We start from the raw sequence: 22422 nt of genomic DNA, 5'->3' as shown, positions 1-22422 counted from the left end.
GAAGCATTCCAGCATTGTTTCATTCTGACATTGTGTCAATTCATGTACATGTGGTACAGCAATTCATATATGTTTTATGATACAGTTCATGGTTCAATTCATTCCAATTCACATTTCAGTAATGTGCAGTGTTATAAAAATGGGTTAAACTATTTACATATATCTACAAGCCATTTACATTATATATGCAGTCATTTCATTTAAAAGTGATATACTGTAGCCTACTCTGTAATGTATGTTTGCAGACATTGTAGCTGTATGTTTTATGCTGTTTATTATTTCATTAGATGTTTGTACAATTAGGCATTATTTAATTGGTGCTTCTTTTGTGTCATATTTTTCAGTTTTACAAATTTGCCTTGATCACTGGTTTGGAGAAGAAGTAAAACCCCCTTCAAACTTTACTCTGCCTCTGACCGTCCCTTCAAGACAAGTGTTAGCTGTCTGTTTATTTGTGTACCCTCCACACACACATTGAGAACAGAACAATCCATATGGCGCGTGCCATGGATAAGACTGGATCATTCATCACCTACATCTGCATATATGGAGCCGGCCAGCAACTCAGATTAATAGTTTAACTCCTGCTTCTTAACTGTGCCGTATTCCACCTTTTAGGGCGTCTTACTGGTATATTTTTAACTGTAGTATTATTGTATTATTATGTAAATTTTTTGTGAAAATAATTATTAAATTGAACTTTAGAGGAGTGACTTTGAGAGCTGTTTTTAATCCAAGTAATTGTACTTTCCAACAGAACCTCATGCTGTTCTCAGTGTGTCTCCTCCATGGTTGAGTCCTGGAGTCTCAGTGACTCTGAGCTGTGAGGTTAAAGGATCATCTGCAGACTGGAGCTTCTACTGGTACAGAGCTGTTCCTAAACCTTCACACAACAACTACACGTATGAGCTTAAGCTCTTACCTGGTAGCCTCCATGGGACTGTAGAAGGTTCCTTCATCATTCATGATCCTACAGGCACAGGAGGATATGTGTGTAATGCTGGGAGAGGAGACCCAGTTTATTACACTAGATACAGTGAACCTCAGTTTGTCTGGTCTGGTGGTGAGTTTGTTTTACATATTGTAACTTCTAGGTAGATTTTTAGATAGCCCACATGACAGCCTCTGGACTTACTTACTTACTTGCAACTTTTCAAATTTTCGCTCACATGCTCAGATTTTTCCAAAGTTTAGTTTACTGTCATTGTAACACTGTTTTTTGACCTCTGACCTCTGACCCTGTGCTGTTTTTTAGATGCTCATTCTTCAGGTTCTCTCACAGTGAGTTCTAACAGAACTCAACACTTCCTCTCTGAGCATAATTCTAAGTCTTACTCAGTGAGATGTGAGGGAAAATCTACTAAATGGAGATTGATGCGGTACCCTGATAAAAAAAACACAATACGCCAAAGTGAAAGTGTCACAACTGTGTACTGGTGTGAGTCTGGATTAGGAGAGTACAGCAATGCTGTCAACATCACAGTACATGGTGAGTCCAATTACTTAATTCAATACCTAACAATACGGTTGAATTCCATAAACACATTCAAAACATATACTTTTGTATTACTTCAGTGTGAATCCTAGCATATGGGGTGTTTATTTGTATTTGTTTTACTTCTTACAGATGGTCCTGTCATCCTGGTGAGTCCTGTTCACCCTGTGGCTGAGGGACATGAAGTCACTCTTCAATGCAAACACAGAACACACTCGTCTCTCTCCAACGTGGACTTTTATAGAAATGAAGAACTGGTCCAAACTAACACCAATGGGGAGATGATCATACCTGCTGTATCTGAGTCTGATGAGGGATTCTACAAGTGTAACCATTCTGGAGGAGAGTCACCACAGAGCTGGATGGCAGTGACATGTGAGTATAGTGTATTTATCATTAAACCAAAGGTTTCATTAATTCATTTATTTATTTTTATTTTTTTATTAAGTGGTTGTTTTCAGAAATGAGAGGAAGAATAGCTAGGAGGCAGAGCCAGAAAATAAAGATATAGAAAAAGGTAGAAACTGGTCAAATAATCACATGAAAAACATATACGGTAATGCATTATATATTATATTATGCCATGCGTATAGTATAGCAGGTACAGTATGTACATGAGGTTAAAGGAAATAGCAGCAAATAAGGAACATTAATAAGGTTAAGGTTAAAACAGCGGCAGGTACACATGTGTAGATAAGGTGCAGCACTCCCGGGAGAAGGGGCGGCACTGCCTGGGGGGACTTTGACACTCTACTGCCACTCGCTTCCGCGGGAGTGCGTTGGTCCGACATGCATTGCGTCGTACTTGCGGTTAGGGTTAGGGTTTTGGAGTAGTGTCGGACTGATGCCGCCGAGAAACACTACCGCTTGCCGCGGGTGTTTTGCAGCTGTGTCAGTATCCCTAAAGCATCCATATTGACATGACCGGTCACATGTTGATGGAACTATTATGCCTAATTATGTTAAATTCAAATTACATTTTCACTGTTTTTTGTTTTGTGTCCAAACCTCCAGTGACTGGATCTACTCAACCTCCAGTGACTGGATCTACTCAACCTCCAGTGAGTTCTCAACATGTAGTGTGGTTGATTGTAGGACTTGTTGTTGGGATTCTGCTGACCATTCTTCTGCTCCTGCTGTGTCGATACACAACATCTAAAGGTGAGACATATACTATTAGATGTAATGCATAGATATAATCGCTGAGTAATTCAGAATCAATGATTTATGTACAGTACCACTTACCGGGTATGTGCCTTTTGCTTTTTTTTACAGCTCCATGTTGTGCCAGGTAAGTACTCTGTCTTATTCATCAACAGCAGTATAGTTTGCATCTTGTTTTCTATTTAATTCCTGTTCAATATAATTATCTCTTAATTACAGACTGGTTCAGTCTCAGGCAACCAATCAGGGCTCAGTTACAGCTCACAGGACCAATCAAAGTGGGTCTCCTGATGATGTGTACAGCGCACTGCAGCACGGTCAGTGTTTGAACCAATCATGTTGCTGGTAACATCTAATTATAAATGCACCAAGTCTCTATACGTACGTCTGTCTGTACGTCTGTCTGCATGTGTGTAATCCACGTAACTTGAGAACTGTTCGCTCCACCGACTTCAAATTCGACACACGCGCTCCACACCACCGCAGGGGGTGCAGTGGCCGGTGTCGAGTCGGTCAGACCCACGGTTGTCCAGAACCACCCCAAAAAGGCCTCTGCCCAGGCTCTGGGCAGGGCCCCTGCCCAGGGGTCCATATGGAGCTGGCCTGTTCTGACATCATTATGACGTCTGCATAGACTCCATATTTGGGCATACCTGACATATATATGGGAATAAAAGGGACACAGACATAATATCTGGGTGGGGCATGCATTTCCAACGTAACGGGTCGGGCACCACTGTAGAGGCCCCAGGGCACCGCTCTAGTAAATCTTAATTTATTAAACAAAAAAAATGATTTGTAGTAGTTACAAGTCCGCCAGTCATTTTTTCTCCTAATTAGCAGAATGATTAATGTGACACATTTATGAATTAACACAAATAAGCACCACATTAATGATTGTTGGTTTCCTTATAGGTGACACAAGTGTCTATGGCGTAATCCAAAATCCAGACTATGAAAATGGTACAGTATACACGTTTTAAATATTTATTTAAATATATAATTGAATTCTCAATTGCTGATATGTATTTATGAAGCAGCTGAGTCCTGCAATGTTTAGTACATTGTTTTGAGCAATTAAATATCGTCTGCCTCTCTCCTGCTTGCATCTCTCTTTCTCTATAGTTCTCTCTGGCGCACACGCATGCGCATACACGCACGCACGCACACACGCACGCACGCACGCACGCACACACACACACACACACACACACACACACACACAAAGCCTACTATGTTATTGAATGGAAACATACTTCAGGTCACATACACTACAGTACACACGTTAGGTTGACTGACAACCTTAATGACTGTATTATGTGGCCGGCCATTCACAGGAATACTGTAGGCTAATAATAAATTCAATAGGCATGTTGTAATATTCCAAAATTGAGTAAAAGCAGAAAATAAAATGGCAGACTCCATTAGGCTACTGTATGTTGAGTATCCTGTTTAAAATGTTTACTGTAACTTTGTTTCATCTCCGTAGATACAGCTGTGTAGGACAACTCAACACCTCACTGTGCAGTGGAGCTCTCTCTCTCTCTCTCTCTCTCTCTCTCTCTATATACACACACACACACACGCACACACACACAGAACATAGATGGGGTGGCTGTGGCTCAGGAGGTGGAGCAGGTCGTCCAATGATCCCTGGGTTGGAGGTTTGAATCCCGGCTCCTCCTGTCCACATGTCGAAGTGTCCTTGGGCAAGACACTGAACCCTACATTGCCTCCAATGAGTCGGTCAGTGTGAGCTTTGCCACCACTGGTGTGTGAATGTGGGAAGTGAGGACGCTGGCGTCGACTGTTCACCGCTTCACCTCCCAATGTATGAATGAATGAACCATTGTAAAGCACTTTGAGCACTTGGAAAAGCGCTATAAAAATGCAATTCATTATAGAAAATGTTAACGGCCTATTTTACAGTTTCTTCATTGTAGAGCAATACAAATATGGGAAAGATCAAATTAAATGACTATAGCTGTTTTAAAGAAATCTCATTAGATATCAGATAAAATATTGTCTGTGTTGAAAGATTTTAAACTTAGATTTTTACCAATTTTATACATACAGTTTTAATTAACCTATGGAAGATTGTCTTTAAAATAATTCTGCATCAAGTATTTTATTTTACAGTAGATATTAAAGTCTTAATGTTTGTATGTAATGTTGACCATTAATGTGAAGTAAATAAATTGATTCATTTTGCCTCCGTTTGTTCAGAAAATCAATGATCATTGGATGTGAACAAGGTGTCAGATCTTTGTGTTTTCAGTTTGTTTCATTAGAACGTGAATTAGACGTGATTTTAAAACGGCAGTCAAGTGAGAATGTGAAACGTGATTGCATGTGAATTTTACCCACATGAAGTTATCAACAAAATGTATGTGTATGACATTTAATATTGCCTTTATTCACTCAGTCAAGATCACATTAACACGTGTTACAGTACATACTGTATGCTCTCAACGGGTCAATTATTACATTATTACACCATCAGTTTATATTATTAGGCTATTAAGATGCTATGGTGTGTATGCATCTTGTTAGTGGTCTTTGGCTGCCACCATGTGGCTTAAATGTGCAATTCCATATGTTTGTCCAGTTGTGTATGTCTGGTTCACTGGTGTTGAATTCATCTCTTTGTGTGATTTAGTGACAGACAAGGCTGTTTGTAGAATTTGGTTTGATTCTACGTGTGTGTTTGTGTTCTAACTGCTATGTGTTTGTGAGTCACCAGATGATGTTCTAACTCTGGAACACAACTGGCCCCACATATTTACTGGAGAGCCTTTAATATGTCTATTGTTTTTAAACACAATTAACACAAGACGTAATACAGACAATTAGTTTACACAATGGTTAGACATAATTTACACAGAAGCAGAAAACAGATAAACACCAGACACCTACAGTAACAGTAAACAATCAAATAAAGTATTGAATTGAAAAGAAATCTGATCAACACAAAGAGCAAAATGCAACGGCGTTCAAAACATACAGTCACATCAGTTCATGAGGTTCCATTATCATTTCAAAGCACGTCCAATATTTTTAGTAGCTCAAATTGCTCAGGAGGTCGCTTAGGAACTGGAAGGTTTCCTGTTTGATCCCGGGCTCCCCCAGAGTTAGTGTCGAAGTGTTCTTGGGAAAGACCACTGTCATGACATGTGCCTAATGAACATTCATTATTCCATTCACAACATTCACGTCGTTGTAGACATTGTGCTACACTAGCTGCGGATGTACCGTGGCCCAAAAACTCTTCTGTGTTGCTCCTTCCCTAAAATCTTATCTCACTTTTTTTTCCCTGGGCGCTACTCTCCCTCTGCCAACCTGGGGCGAGCCAAGAACTGAGCTCATGCTTCATTCAATGCATGAGGAGTGAGCAGGCCGCTTCTTATCACCTGACAGGGGGGGGGGGGGAGTTTCCCCGGTTGGACGTAGCGCGTGGAAGGAACATGTTATTCCAACCAACCAGTTCCTTTCCCCTCCATCAGGCCGGGCGCCCCGGCCGACCTCGTCGCACGTGGCAGAAATTACTTCGCCACACACCCTTGCCAGTCATTGCCTTATTATTATTAGTCCAATTATTCAATGGAATAATTCATTTCCATTACGCACATTAATGATAGACCCGATGAGCACCTGCCTTGCATGGTTTCCGTCGACATCGTCGGTGTATGAGTGTATGTGTGAATGGGTGAATGTAATGCTCAATCATTGTAAGGCACCTTGGATAAAGGTGCTATATACTGTAAATGCACCATTTACATCTCCCAAGTTTGGTAAAAGCGCCGCAAACCCTATCATAGATTTCACTTTCTTCGTATATGGTATCCTTTCCACAGCACAGCAATTGAGGCGGCTCACTGTAATGACCCATCCCATGATTGTGTGTGTGGTTCGTCTGGTTTGATACTAATTGTTATGTTTTCTGTTCCTGGAGGAGAGGGCCACTGGGCCGGCCTGCTGAGGTGTGTCTTGGGATTGACACACCTGGTCCCAATTATCCCCTTGGGTATTAAAGCAGGCTGGCCGAGGCCATTCTCCCAACCCAGAGAGATGCGGTGTTGCATAACGTTTCGCGCTAGGGTAAATCTTTCACCAGACAGTGGCCTTGTGGTTAGAGTATCTGCCCTGAAACTGGGAGGTCGGGGTTCGATCCCCGGCCTGGTCATACCGAGCGAGGCACGGCTAGCCGCTCCAAGAGAACGCGGTAACGTGTGAGACAAAACCGTACGACTTTGAATTTGTTGTTATCACTTTGGGGAATGCCCAAGGAAGCTTACAGAAGGAAGGGACATGGTCACGTGACTGACTGGTCACATTCATGGATTCTTTCATGGGAGCCAAACTACACCCGGAGGTTTGGCAGAATGCAGTGACCAATTCATGAACAAACACTATTTCTGAATGACTGAGACCTTTTGTAAAGTAATCGCTTCTGGAAAATAACAGAAGACATATAACACATTATTGTCTGATGTGTTTCTTTTCAATGTGTACACTGTGTAACTGTGCAGAGGTATCTAAAGAGCAAAAAGGGTGCTATTGTTTCTGAACGTGCAAAGTATCGCAAGAATGTCCACAGTTTCCTGTCTGGCAGCCAAATATCTCGATACATCCGAGACAGAAACGATACCTGCTGCTGTTTAGATCCTCAAATAAAATTATATAGGCTACTGTGCACTCTGTGCACATCGAAAAGCAAGTGATTAGAAAACATGTAATATGTCTTCTTTTATATTCCTGAACCGATTATACAAAGGTCTAAATTGTTCATAAATAATGTTTATTATGAGCTGGTCCGTGTCATGGCGCAGCCCAGTCACATGACCATGACCTTTCCTTCTCTAAGCTTCCTTGGGAGGGCCAAGGAAAGAGTATTTCGGTAAGACAGGGTCAAGTTTAATGCTACACTAGGCTAGGTCATTTTGTTTTCCCCTTTGCTGATAAATCAGCTTGAAGAGACAATGGAACTGACATTCTTATTGACATTCTTAACTCAAAGGCTAGGTCTACATAGTATGATGATGAATGCTGTCACAAAAGCTACAAAAGAAATGCAAATGAAGTCGTCATATCACTCTCAAATAAGTATGTACAGTATAGCTATGAACTTTTAATAACGTGCCACAGCAGAAGGAAACCGATGCATGTCCTCAGACATTTCATGAGAATTTAGGACATAATGCACGTCATACCCAAAAGTGTGAACTTCTGCTGATAGGCTGATAGCATCTTACCACACAGGACACTGTGTGGACACTGCAGCCAACAAGAAGCAAACTATAATTGTGTAGCATTCCGTTACTTCACATGTGAAGATGAAGTTTGCATCAACCTGCACAATATCATGTGAGTAGTTTTTTCATTCTTATTTTTAGTTTACTTTAACTATTACACTGTATTTAGTCAAGTCATAGCAGCATCAACAGTTTGTGTGTCTGTATCATAGAAGGTCCTCACAGCAAACATTCCCCTCACCCTGCTGTGGAGAGAGCAAACTGTCCCCAGGTTTAAAATAAAAAATCACACCCGTGTGAAGTGAGGGGCGCTAATATATTAAAGTCTAACTTGTGTCTAACATGTTGATTAGGTGATGTAATGATGATGTAAAACAAACGGTGCATAAACATTAAATGCCATTAACCCATTTTGACCTGAGATCAGATTCTAAAAATGTCTTCTACATCCTGACAGTTTTCTGAAAAAGCTATGTTTCTATGTCAGTCGTTCTTCGATTTTTCAAAAATAGCAGACCTACAAGCTCGTAGGCGCGCTATGAGCTTGTAGATCTGCTATTTGTAATAGCTAAAGCATAACATGATGCTAACACCAAAATGGGTTAACAATAAAGAAACAATATGACGTAATGAGGGACAATATGACGTAATGAGAGACAATATGACGTAAATCTTCCCTTCATTGTCAAAGGCGTTCTTAAAACAAACATTGAACTAAAAACAAACATTAAACCTGTATATAGGCGGGGCTAGCGACCCTCAAAAATGTGTGAAAAAGAGAGGAAGAGATCAAGAGTCATTATGAGAAAGTGATAAAAATAATGTATAAGAGAGAGGAAAACAGAACACACACACACACACACACACACACACACACACACACACACACACACACACACACACACACACACACACACACACACACACACACATTATCTCCTTCTCCATAATTTGCTGGTACGGAAACCTGAACATAAAGGACGAAAACCACCTTGGTAAAATGTCAGTACATTTCAGTAGCCTGGATCATGTCTTTAAAAAAGAGGTGCTTAAGAAAGCCAAGTCCATTTGTACGGACAACTCCCATCCCCTCAGCTCTGAGTACAGGCTGCTTCCTTCCGGCCTTCGCCTAAAGGTTCCAGGGGCCAAAAGTAACAGGTATAAATTCTCCTTCGTGCCTGACTGTGTCTATCCAGGCCTTAAACGACGATAGGAGGAGGAGGTAACTTTGTCGCTGTTATGAATTTCCATTGCTATACACTGAAACCTTGATCTGCCATCCTGTTTTTATTTTCTATGTGTACCATGTTCTTTTTACTGTATTGTATGTGATTCATGTGTCTGCCTGTTATGCTTTGCTGTAAACCAAATCGCCCTTCGGGGACAAACAAATATGTTGAAATTTGTTCTCCGCATTTGACCCATCTCTTGGAGCGGTGAGCCGCAGCCAAGGAGCGGTGAGCTGCAGCCGTGCCGCGCTCGGGAATCATTTGATTAGTAGATTTGACCCCCCAATCCAACCCTTTGATGCTGAGTGCCAAGCAGGGCACCCATTTTTACAGTCTTCGGTATGACCCGGCCGGGGATCGAACCCCGACCTCCCAGTTTCAGGGCGGACACTCTAACCACAAGGCCACTGTCTGGTCCTACAGTAAATGCTCCTGATTATTACTTATTATAACATATTTTGTCTGTTCTCTCTCTCTCTCGTTCTCTCTCTCTCTCTCTCTTTCTCTCTCTCTCTCTCTCTCTCTCTCTCTCTCTCTCTCTCTCTCTCTCCACACAGTGCTGTATTTCCTCGTCTGCTGTGGACCTGCTCAAACAGATGGTGAGACAACGTCAATGCAAGGCATTATGGGTAGTGATAGACAGGTCATCTGATGTGTTCCTACCATCCTGCTATACTGTAATACACAATTAATTTTAATACATGCACAGTTGTTAGCTTTCATAGAATAATAGTCAATACTGGTCATTTGGATAGTCCGTATTAGCATCGTCGATAGGTAGATGAGGCATTGTTTATTCTTACACTTCCTTGTTTCAGGGTCATGTGAAAAACAGCCTTGTCACCGTATGTTTCTGCAAATTACAAAGAAATAAAGAAAAACATGTGCATGTGCAATGTTCAAATGCAATGTACAACCGTAACATTTCTGCCCTGGTGATGGAGTTGGTAAAAATGGCACAAAAAGGAAAATGAATTATCTCTTTGTTATTATCACTGCTATTATAGTTAGTTATATAGTTGGAACTAGGAATTATCATGGAAGACGGAGGGGGGTGGCAAGATGTCAGATCTGGGAGCAGTTTGGGGAGGAGGTCTGGAGTCTTAGGAGGAGTGTTGATTTAAAAAAGAGGGGTAAAACAAATAGTATTTTTTTTACACAATCCATTTCAGTTGTTCTTCTAATAACGCTTCATGTTTTATGTTTGTTTTTTTCCAGTGAGGCTGGTCAACGGACCACATGCCTGTGCTGGCAGAGTAGAGATCTACGATGATGGCACTTGGTCGACAGTGTGTGATGATGTGTTGGATCTGCCTGATGCCCAGGTAGTGTGTAGACAGTTAGGCTGTGGAACAGCTCTGTCAGCAAAGAGCAATGCATTCTTCGGACGGGGAGTTGGGAACATCTGGACGAATACGATCAGCTGTTCAGGCCATGAATCAAGTCTCTCACAGTGCAGCCATTCTTGGATTGCAACATTTTACTGTGCTCACAGTGAAGATGCTGGTGTTGTTTGTGAAGGTAAATATAGGCTACTAGAGGGTCCGGCCGCCATGCGGCCCTCATGTCTAGAGTTCGGTCACACGCTACGTCGCGCCACCTCACGTTTGTTTATGGTTGAGTAATATGACATGCCTACTACTATATGGGTGTATCAGCTTTGTTTATGGTTATGTCTGAGACAGGGTGACGTGGCCGTGGTTAACCCGCCTGCCAACCGGCCCTCCCATTAGCCCATTTTAATATAGGATGCACTTAATAAATGCATATTATTGCTACTGTAGGTCAGAGTTTACTATGAAAAGCATCTTGCGTCCGTCACGCCTCGTGACACGCTCCATATATGGCCAATACAGAATTAATTCCATATGTTGATCTGACCTCATCAATGTACACGCAAGACATGCTCTATATACGGCGTGTGTCATGGAGAAGACTGGATCATCACCTACATCTGCATATATGGAGCCGGCCAGCAACTCTACATCTGACCTCACAGATAGCAGATTAATAGTTTAACTCCTTTTTCTTAACTGTGCCGTATGAAGAAGCTCTGTTGTTTCAGCGCGACCTCACCCTTTAGGGCGTCTTACTGGTATATTTTTAACCGTAGTATAATTGGTATGTACATGTGTGATAGAATTTGTGAAAATAATTCTTGAATTGAACTTTAGAGGAGTGACTTTGAGAGGTGTTTTTAATCCAGATAATTGTACTTTCCAACAGACAACAGGCCTGTTCTCAGTGTGTCTCCTCCATGGTTGAGTCCTGGAGTCTCAGTGACTCAGTGCCTAATTATGTTAAATTCAAATTACATTTTCACTGTTTTTTTTAGTGTCCAAACCTCCAGTGACTGGATCTACTCAACCTCCAGTGACTGGATCTACTCAACCTCCAGTGAGTTCTCAACATGTAGTGTGGTTGATCGTAGGACTTGTTGTTGGGATTCTGCTGACCATTCTTCTGCTCCTGCTGTGTCGATACACAACATCTAAAGGTGAGACATACTATTAGATGTATTGCATATAGATATAATCGCTGAGTAATTCAGAATCAATGATTTATGTACAGTACCACTTACCGCGGGTATGTGCCTTTTGCTTTTTTTACAGCTCCATGTTGTGCCAGGTAAGTACTCTGTCTTATTCATCAACAGCAGTATAGTTTGCATCTTGTTTTCTATTTCATTCCTGTTCAATATAATTATCTCTAAATTACAGACCGGTTCAGTCTCAGGCAACCAATCAGGGCTCAGTTACAGCTCACAGGACCAATCAAAGTGGGTCTCCTGATGATGTGTACAGCGCACTGCAGCACGGTCAGTGTTTGAACCAATCATGTTGCTGGTAACATCTAATTATAAATGCACCAAGTCTCTATACGTACGTCTGTCTGTACGTCTGTCTGCATGTGTGTAATCCACGTAACTTGAGAACTGTTCGCTCCACCGACTTCAAATTCGACACACGCGCTCCACACCACCGCAGGGGGTGCAGTGGCCGGTGTCGAGTCGGTCAGACCCACGGTTCTCCAGAACCGCCCCAAAAAGGCCTCTGCCCAGGCTCTGGGCAGGGCCCCTGCCCAGGGGTCCATATGGAGCTGGCCTGTTCTGACATCATTATGACGTCTGCATAGACTCCATATTTGGGCATACCTGACAAAGAACTCCATATATGGGAATAAAAGGGACACAGACATAATATATGGGTGGGGAATGCATTTCCAACGTAACGGGCACCACTGTAGAGGCCCCAGGGCACCGCTCTAGTAAATCTTAATTTATTAAACAAAAAATCACACCCGTGTGAACTGAGTGGTGTAAGGTCTTATGTAGACTGATCAGTTGTGGTCTGACGTAATGTCTGACGTAATGAAATCACACCCGTGTGAACTGGGTGACCATAGCAACCATGCTCATTTTTTGGTACGAACAGACAGACAGACACGTAAACTAACAAAGCCAGTTGTAGGAGTGGTTTACACCACTCAAAAAATGATTTGTAGTAGTTACAAGTCTGCCAGTCATTTTTTCCCCTAATTAGCAGAATGATTAATGTGAAACATTTATGAATTAACACAAATAAGCACCACATTAATGATTGTTGGTTTCCTTATAGGTGACACAAGTGTCTATGGCGTAATCCAAAATCCAGACTATGAAAATGGTACAGTATACACGTTTTTAATATTTATTTAAATATATAATTGAATTCTCAATTGCTGATTATGTATATATGAAGCAGCTGAGTCCTGCAATGTTTAGCACATTGTTTTGAGCAATTCAATATCGTCTGCCTCTCTCCTGCTTGCATCTCTCTTTCTCTATAGTTCTCTCTGGCGCACACGCATGCGCGCACGCACGCACGCACGCACACACACACACACACACACACACACACACACACACACACAAAGCCTACTATGTTATTGAATGGAAACATACTTCAGGTCACATACACTACAGTACACACGTTAGGTTGACTGACAACCTTAATGACTGTATTATGTGGCCGGCCATTCACAGGAATACTGTAGGCTAATAATAATTCAATAGGCATGATGTAATATTCCAAAATTGAGTAAAATCAGAAAATAAAATGGCAGACTCCATTAGGCTACTGTATGTTGAGTATCCTGTTTAAAATGTTTACTGTAACTTTGTTTCATCTCCGTAGATACAGCTGTGTAGGACACCTCACTCTCTCTCTCTCTCTCTCTCTCTCTCTCTCTCTCTCTCTCTCTCTCTCTCTCTCACTCTCACTCTCACTCTCACTCTCACTCTCTCTCTCTCTCTCTCTCTCTCTCTCTCTCTCTCTCTCTCACTCTCACTCTCACTCTCACTCTCACTCTCACTCTCACACTCACACTCACACTCACACTCTCACTCTCACTCTCACACTCACACTCACACTCACTCTCACACTCTCTCTCACTCTCACTCTCACTCTCACTCTCACTCTCACACACACACACGCAGAACATAGATGGGGCGGCTGTGGCTCAGGAGGTGGAGCAGGTCGTCCAATGATCCCTGGGTTGGAGGTTTGAATCCCGGCTCCTCCTGTCCACATGTCGAAGTGTCCTTGGGCAAGACACTGAACCCTACATTGCCTCCAATGAGTCGGTCAGTGTGAGCTCGCCACCACTGGTGTGTGAATGTGGGATGTGAGGACGCTGGCGTCGACTGTTCGCCGCTTCACCTCCCAATGTATGAATGAATGAACCATTGTAAAGCGCTTTGAGCACTTGGAAAAGCGCTATGAAAATTCAATTCATTATAGAAAATGTTAACAGCCTATTTTACAGTTGCGTCATTGTAGAGCAATACAAATATGGGAAAGATCAAATTAAATGACTATAGCTGTTTTAAAGAAATCTCATTAGATATCAGATAAAATATTGTCTGTGTTGAAAGATTTTAAACTTAGATTTCTACCAATTTTATACATACAGTTTGAATTAACCTATGGAAGATTGTCTTTAAAATAATTCTGCATCAAGTATTTTCTTTTACAGTAGATATTAATGTTTGTATGTAATGTTGACCAATAATGTGAAGTAAATAAATTGATTCATTTTGCCTCCGTTTGTTCAGAAAATCAATGATCATTGGATGTGAACAAGGTGTCAGATCTTTGTGTTTTCAGTTTGTTTCATTAGAAGTTATCAACAAAATGTATGTGTATGACATTTATTGCCTTTATTCACTCAGTCAAGATCACATTAACACGTGTTACAGTACATACTGTATGCTCTCAACGGGTCAATTATTACATTATTACACTATCAGTTTATATTATTAGGCTATTAAGATGCTATGGTGTGTATGCATCTTGTTAGTGGTCTTTGGCTGCCACCATGTGGCTTAAATGTGCAATTCCATATGTTTGTCCAGTTGTGTATGTCTGGTTCACTGGTGTTGAATTCATCTCTTTGTGTGATTTAGTGACAGACAAGGCTTGTAGTATTTGGTTTGATTCTACGTGTGTGTGTTTGTGTTCTAACTGCTATGTGTTTGTGAGTCACCAGATGATGTTCTAACTCTGGAACACAACTGGCCCCACATATTTACTGGAGAGCCTTTAATATGTCTATTGTTTTTAAACACAATTAACACAAGACGTAATACAGACAATTAGTTTACACAATGGTTAGACATACTTTACACAGAAGCAGAAAACAGATAAACACCAGACACCTACAGTAACAGTAAACAATCAAATAAAGTATTGAATTGAAAATAAATCTGATCAACACAAAGAGCAAAATGCAACGGCGTTCAATACATACAATACATACAGTCACATCAGTTCATGAGGTAGTTCCATTATCATTTCAAAGCACGTCCAATACTTTTAGTAGCTCAAATTGCTCAGGAGGTCGCTTAGGAACTGGAAGGTTTCCTGTTTGATCCCGGGCTCCCCCAGAGTTAGTGTCGAAGTGTTCTTGAGAAAGACCACTGTCATGAAATGTGCCTAATGGACATTCATTATTCCATTCACGACATTCACGTCGTTGTAGACGTTCCTGGGCGCTACTCTCCCTCTGCCAACCTGGGGTGAGCCAAGAACTGAGCTCCATTCAATGCATGAGGAGTGAGCAGGCCGGGGGGAGTTTCCCCGGTTGGACGTAGCGCGTGGAAGGAACATGTTATTCCAACCAACCAGTTCCTTTCCCCTCCATCAGGCCGGGCGCCCCGGCCGACCTCGTCGCACGTGGCAGAAATTACTTCGCCACACACCCTTGCCAGTCATTTTCTTATTATTATTAGTCCAATTATTCAATGGAATAATTCATTTCCATTACGCACATTAATGACAGACCCTGAACCCCTAATTGCTCCCGATGAGCACCTGCCTTGCATGGTTTCCGTCGACATCGTCGGTGTATGAGTGTATGTGTGAATGGGTGAATGTAATGCTCAATCATTGTAAGGCACCTTGGATAAAGGTGCTATATACTGTAAATGCACCATTTACATCTCCTAAGTTTGGTAAAAGCGCCACAAACCCTATCATAGATTTCACTTTCCTCGTATATGTTATCTTTTCCACAGCACAGCAATTGAGGCGGCTCACTGTAATGACCCATCCCATGATTGTGTGTGTGGTTCATCTGGTTTGATACTAATTGTTATGTTTTCTGTTCCTGGAGGAGAGGGCCTGCTGAGGTGTGTCTTGGGATTGACACACCTGGTCCCAATTAAACCCCTTGGGTATTAAAGCAGGCTGGCCGAGGCCATTCTCCCAACCCAGAGAGATCCTGTGTTGCATAACGTTTCGCGCTAGGGTAAATCTTTCACCAGACAGTGGCCTTGTGGTTAGAGTATCTGCCCTGAAACTGGGAGGTCGGGGTTCAATCCCCGGCCCGGTCATACCGAGCGAGGCACGGCTAGCCGCTCCAAGAGATAGGTCAAATGCAGAGAAAACTTTTCACTGCGGTAACGTGTGAGACAAAATCGTACGACTTTGAATTTGTTGTTATCACTTTGGGGAAGGCCCAAGGAAGCTTATAGAAGGAAGGGACATGGTCACGTGACTGGTCACATTCATGGATGCTTTCATGGGAGCCAAACTACACCCGGAAGTTTGGCAGAATGCAGTGACCAATTCATGAACAAACACTATTTCTGAATGACTGAGACCTTTTGTAAAGTAATCGCTTCTGGAAAATAACAGAAGACATATAACACATTATTGTCTGTGTTTCTTTTCAATGTGTACACTGTGTAACTGTGCAGAGGTATCTAAAGAGCAAAAAGGGTGCTATTGTTTCTGAACGTGCAAAGTATTGCAAGAATGTCCACAGTTTCCTGTCTGGCAGCCAAATATCTCGATACATCCGAGACAGAACCGATACCTGCTGCTGTTTAGATCCTCAAATAAAATTATATAGGCTACTGTGCACTCTGTGCACATCGAAAAGCAAGTGATTAGAAAACATGTAATATGTCTTCTTTTATATTCCTGAACCGATTATACAAAGGTCTAAATTGTTCAGAAATAATGTTTATTATGAGCTGGTCCGTGTCATGGCGCAGCCCAGTCACATGACCATGACCTTTCCTTCTCTAAGCTTCCTTGGGAGGGCCAAGGAAAGAGTTACTCTTTCCTAGTATTTCGGTAAGACAGTGTCAAGTAGTTTAATGCTACACTAGGCTAGGTCATTTTGTTTTCCCCTTTGCTGATAAATCAGCTTGAAGAGACAATGGAACTGACATTCTTATTGACATTCTTAACTCAAAGGCTAGGTCTACATAGTATGATGATGAATGCTGTCACAAAAGCTACAAAAGAAATGCAAATGAAGTCGTCATATCACTCTCAAATAAGTATGTATAGCTATGAACTTTTAATAACGTGCCACAGCACAAGGAAACCGATGCATGTCCTCAGACATTTCATGAGAATTTAGGACATAATGCATGTCATACCCAAAAGTGTGAACTTCTGCTGATAGGCTGATAGCATCTTACAACACAGGACACTGTGTGGACACTGCAGCCAACAAGAAGCAAACTATAATTGTGTAGCATTCCGTTACTTCACATGTGAAGATGAAGTTTGCATCAACCTGCACAATATCATGTGAGTAGTTTTTTCATTCTTATTTTTAGTTTACTTTAACTATTACACTGTATTTAGTCAAGTCATAGCAGCATCAACAGTTTGTGTGTCTGTATCATAGAAGGTCCTCACAGCAAACATTCCCCTCACCCTGCTTTGGAGAGAGCAAACTGTCCCCAGGTTTAAAATAAAAAATCACACCCGTGTGAAGTGAGGGGCGCTAATATATTAAAGTCTAACTTGTGTCTAACATGTTGATTAGGTGATGTAATGGTGATGTAAAACAAACGGTGCATAAACATTAAATGCCATTAACAATAAAGAGACAATATGACGTAATGAGGGACAATATGACGTAATGAGGGACAATATGACGTAACTTTTCCCTTCATTGTCAAAGGCGTTCTTAAAACAAACATTGAACTAAAAACAAACATTAAACCTGTATATAGGCGGGGCTAGCGACCCTCAAAAATGTGTGAAAAAGGGAGGAAGAGATCAAGAGTCATTATGAGAAAGTGATAAAAATAATGAATAAGAGAGAGGAAAACAGAACACACACACACACACACACACACACACACACACACACACACACACACACACACACACACACACACACACACACACACACACACACACACACACACACACACACACACACACACACCTCAGGGTATATTCTGGTCTAGGCAGGTATAATTTGCACAGAGGTATATTTAGGGCTGTTACACCTGTTCGATACCCATTTCACCCCTGTTATGGGTTAATGTCAAAGTGTCATTGAGCAAGACACTGAACACCTGTTGACTTCAGGAGATCCCCCCCCAGTTCCCCGGAGCAGTGTTGTCCATGGTGAGCAAGTTGACCATGGTGACCACCTACAAATACTTGGGCACTACATTTGACAGCAAGCTGAAATTCGATGTAAACTGTGATTTGCTGTGTAAGAAAGGCCAACAACGCCTCTTTTGTTTGAGGAGGCTCACCAAATTTCAGGTCGATAAATCTCTAATGAAACTGTTCTACAGTGCATTTATTGAGTCCATTATCTCCTTCTCCATCATTTGCTGGTACGGAAACCTGAACATAAAGGACGAAAACCACCTTGGTAAAATGTCAGTACATTTCAGTAGCCTGGATCATGTCTTTAAAGAACAGGTGCTTAAGAAAGCCAAGTCCATTTGTACGGACAACTCCCATCCCCTCAGCTCTGAGTACAGGCTGCTTCCTTCCGGCCTTCGCCTAAAGGTTCCAGGGGCCAAAAGTAACAGGTATAAATATCCAGGCCATCCGCCATCCTGTTTTTATCTTCTATGTGTACCATGTTCTTTTTTACTGTGTTGTATGTGATTCATGTGTCTGCCTGTTATGCTTTGCTGTAAACCAAATCGCCCCTTCGGGGACAAACAAATAAATGAACCTGAACCTGAACCTAAATGCTCCTGATTATTACTAACATATTTTGTCTGTTCTCTCTCTCTCTCGTTCTCTCGTTCTCTCTCTCGCTCTCTCTCTCTCTCTCTCTCTCTCTCTCTCTCTCTCTCTCTCTCTCTCTCTCTCTCTCTCTCCCTCTCTCTCTCCACACAGTGCTGTATTTCCTCGTCTGCTGTGGACCTGCTCAAACAGGTGAGACAACGTCAATGCAAGGCATTATGGGTAGTGATAGACAGGTCATCTGATGTGTTCCTACCATCCTGCTATACTGTAATACACAATTCATTTTAATACATGCACAGTTGTTAGCTTTCATAGAATAATAGTCAATACTGGTCATTTGGATAGTCCGTATTAGCATCGTCGATAGGTAGATGAGGCATTGTTTATTCTTACACTTCCTTGTTTCAGGGTCATGTGAAAAACAGCCTTGTCACCGTATGTTTCTGCAAATTACAAAAAAATAAAGAAAAACATGTGCATGTGCAATGTTCAAATGCAATGTACAACCGTAACATTTCACAATCCATTTCAGTTGTTCTTCTAATAACGCTAAATTTCATGTTTTATGTTTGTTTTTTTCCAGTGAGGCTGGTCAACGGACCACATGCCTGTGCTGGCAGAGTAGAGATCTACGATGATGGCAGTTGGTGGACAGTGTGTGATGATGTGTGGGATATGAATCATGCCCAGGTAGTGTGTAGACAGTTAGGCTGTGGAACAGCTCTGTCAGCAGAGAAGAATGCATTCTTCGGACCGGGAGTTGGGAGCATCTGGAAGAAAAAGGTCAGCTGTTCAGGCCGTGAATCAAGTCTCTCACAGTGCAGCCATCCTTGGATTGGAACATTTTACTGTGCTCACAGTGAAGATGCTGGTGTTGTTTGTGAAGGTAAATATAGGCTACTAGAGGGTCCGGCCGCCATGCGGCCCTCATGTCTAGAGTTCGGTCACACGCTACGTCGCGCCACCTCACGTTTGTTTATGGTTGAGTAATATGACATGCCTACTACTATATGGGTGTATCAGCTTTGTTTATGGTTATGTCTGAGACAGGGTGACGTGGCCGTGGTTAACCCGCCTGCCAACCGGCCCTCCCATTAGCCCATTTGAATATAGGATGCACTTAATAAATGCATATTATTGCTACTGTAGGTCAGAGTTTACTATGAAAAGCATCTTGCGTCTGTCACGCCTCGTGACACGCTCCATATATGGCCAATACAGAATTCATTCCATATGTTGATCTGACCACATCAAACCCTGTACACGCAAGACATGCTCTATATACGGCGTGTGTCATGGAGAAGACTGGATCATCACCTACATCTGCATATATGGAGCCGGCCAGCAACTCTACATCTGACCTCACAGATAGCAGATTAATAGTTTAACTCCTGCTTCTTAACTGTGCCGTATGAAGAAGCTCTGTTGTTTCAGCGCGACCTCACCCTTTAGGGCGTCTTACTGATATATTTTTAACCGTAGTATAATTGGTATGTACATGTGTGTTAGAATTTGTGAAAATAATTCTTGAATTGAATTTTAGAGGAGTGACTTTGAGAGCTGTTTTTCAGATAAATGTGCTTTCCAACAGAACCGCATGCTGTTCTCAGTGTGTCTCCTCAATGGTTGAGTCCTGGAGTCTCAGTGACTCTGAGCTGTGAGGTTAAAGGATCATCTGCAGACTGGAGCTTCGACTGGTACAGAGCTGTTCCTAAACCTTCACACAACTACATGTATGAGCTCTTACCTGGTAGCCTCCATGGGACTGTAGAAGGTTCCTTCATCATTCATGATCCTACAGGAACAGGAGGATATGCGTGTAAAGCTGGGAGAGGAGACCCAGTTTATTACACTAGATACAGTGAACCTCAGTTTGTCTGGTCTGGTGGTGAGTTTGTTTTACATATTGTAACTTCTAGGTAGATTTTTAGATAGCCCACATGACAGCCTCTGCACTTACTTACTTACTTACTTACTTACTTACTTACTTACTTACTTACTTACTTGCAACTTTTCCTATTTTCGCTCACATTCTCAGATTTTTCCAGAGTTTAGTTTACTGTCATTGCAACACTGTTTTTTAACCACTGACCTCTGACCCTGTGTTGTGTTTTAGATGCTCATTCTTCAGGTTCTCTCACAGTGAGTTCTAACAGAACTCAACACTTCCTCTCTGAGCATAATTCTAAGTCTTACTCAGTGAGATGTGAGGTTACATCTACTCAATGGAGCGTGATCAACTACGGTTATCAAAACAAACTATTACGTCCAGGTGAAAGTGTCACCAAAGTGTTCTGGTGTGAGTCTGGACTGGGAGAGTACAGCAATGCTGTCAACATCACAGTATATGGTGAGTCCAGTTACTTCATTCAATACCTAACAAAACATACTCTCTCCCCATGCTTTCGGCCTGGTGGAGACAACAATACTGTTGAATTCCATAAACTCATTACATATTGTAACGACCCTGTGAAAGACCCGGCCGTAACTTGCTCCTCCAAGGGAGCTAGCTCTCTTGGCGCAGCTTGTTGCTTGCCTTGTCTACTGAGTTGGAGGCCGGGGTTCGACTCCAGCTCAGGGTGCTAAACGTTACAATATACTTTTGTATTACCCCATATTAATCCTAGCATATGGGGTGTTTATTTTTTATTTGTTTTACTTCTTACAGATGGTCCTGTCATCCTGGTGAGTCCTGTTCACCCTGTGGCTGAGGGACATGAAGTCACTCTTCAATGCAAACACAGAACACACTCGTCTCTCTCCAACGTGGACTTTTATAGAAATGAAGAACCGGTCCAAACTAACACCAATGGAGAGATGATCATACCTGCTGTATCTGAGTCTGATGAGGGATTCTACAAGTGTAACTATTCTGGAGGAGAGTCACCACAGAGCTGGATGGCAGTGACATGTGAGTATAGTGTATTTATCATTAAACCAAAGGTTTCATTAATTCATTTATTTATTTATTTTATTTAGTGGTTGTTTTCAGAAATGAGAGGAAGAATAGCTAGGAGGCAGAGCCAGAAAATAAAGATATAGAAAAAGGTAGAAACTGGTCAAATAATCACATGAAAAACATATACGGTAATGCATTATATATTATATTATGCCATGCGTATAGTATAGCAGGTACAGTATGTACATGAGGTTAAAGGAAATAGCAGCAAATAAGGAACATTAATAAGGTTAAGGTTAAAACAGCGGCAGGTACACATGTGTAGATAAGGTGCAGCACTCCCGGGAGAAGGGGCGGCACTGCCTGGGGGGATTTTGACACTCGACTGCCACTCGCTTCCGCGGGAGTGCGTTGGTCCGACATGCATTGCGTCGTACTTGCGGTTAGGGTTAGGGTTTTGGAGTAGTGTCGGACTGATGCCGCCGAGAGACACTACCGCTTGCCGAGGGTGTTTTGCAGCTGTGTCAGTATCCCTAAAGCATCCATATTGACATGACCGGTCACATGTTGATGGAACTATTATGCCTAATTATGTTAAATTCAAATTACATTTTCACTGTTTTTTTTTTTGTGTCCAAACCTCCAGTGACTGGATCTACTCGACCTCCAGTGAGTTCTCAACATGTAGTGTGGTTGACCGTAGGACTTTTTGTTGGGATTCTGCTGACCATTCTTCTGCTCCTGCTGTGTCGATACACAACATCTAAAGGTGAGACATACTATTAGATGTATTGCATATAGATACAATCGCTGAGTAATTCAGAATCAATGATTTATGTACAGTACCACTTACCGCGGGTATGTGCCTTTTGCTTTT

General features: G+C 41.9%; 1 protein-coding gene across 1 annotated transcript in view; it reads left to right on the top strand.

Moving 5' to 3' along the window:
• Nucleotides 1–22422, top strand: part of LOC306928857 (scavenger receptor cysteine-rich domain-containing protein DMBT1-like) — a 58299-nt gene that overhangs the window by 21636 nt on the left and 14241 nt on the right. Inside the window, exons 16-34 of the mRNA XM_079509131.1 lie at nt 758–1063; nt 1256–1489; nt 1628–1870; nt 2510–2656; nt 2771–2786; nt 2879–2976; nt 3575–3622; nt 9698–9739; nt 10359–10661; nt 11476–11637; nt 11753–11768; nt 11861–11958; nt 12758–12805; nt 18797–18835; nt 19230–19616; nt 20238–20534; nt 20763–20996; nt 21315–21557; nt 22192–22314. Of these exons, the coding sequence (XP_079365257.1) occupies nt 758–1063; nt 1256–1489; nt 1628–1870; nt 2510–2656; nt 2771–2786; nt 2879–2976; nt 3575–3622; nt 9698–9739; nt 10359–10661; nt 11476–11637; nt 11753–11768; nt 11861–11958; nt 12758–12805; nt 18797–18835; nt 19230–19616; nt 20238–20534; nt 20763–20996; nt 21315–21557; nt 22192–22314 (3084 nt within the window). The remainder of the gene's footprint in view (nt 1–757; nt 1064–1255; nt 1490–1627; nt 1871–2509; nt 2657–2770; nt 2787–2878; nt 2977–3574; nt 3623–9697; nt 9740–10358; nt 10662–11475; nt 11638–11752; nt 11769–11860; nt 11959–12757; nt 12806–18796; nt 18836–19229; nt 19617–20237; nt 20535–20762; nt 20997–21314; nt 21558–22191; nt 22315–22422) is intronic.

The sequence above is a fragment of the Electrona antarctica genome (genome assembly GCF_951216825.1).
Source record: "Electrona antarctica genome assembly, chromosome: 8".
Lineage (NCBI taxonomy): Eukaryota > Metazoa > Chordata > Actinopteri > Myctophiformes > Myctophidae > Electrona > Electrona antarctica.
This window is presented reverse-complemented; position numbering and strand designations above follow the sequence as displayed.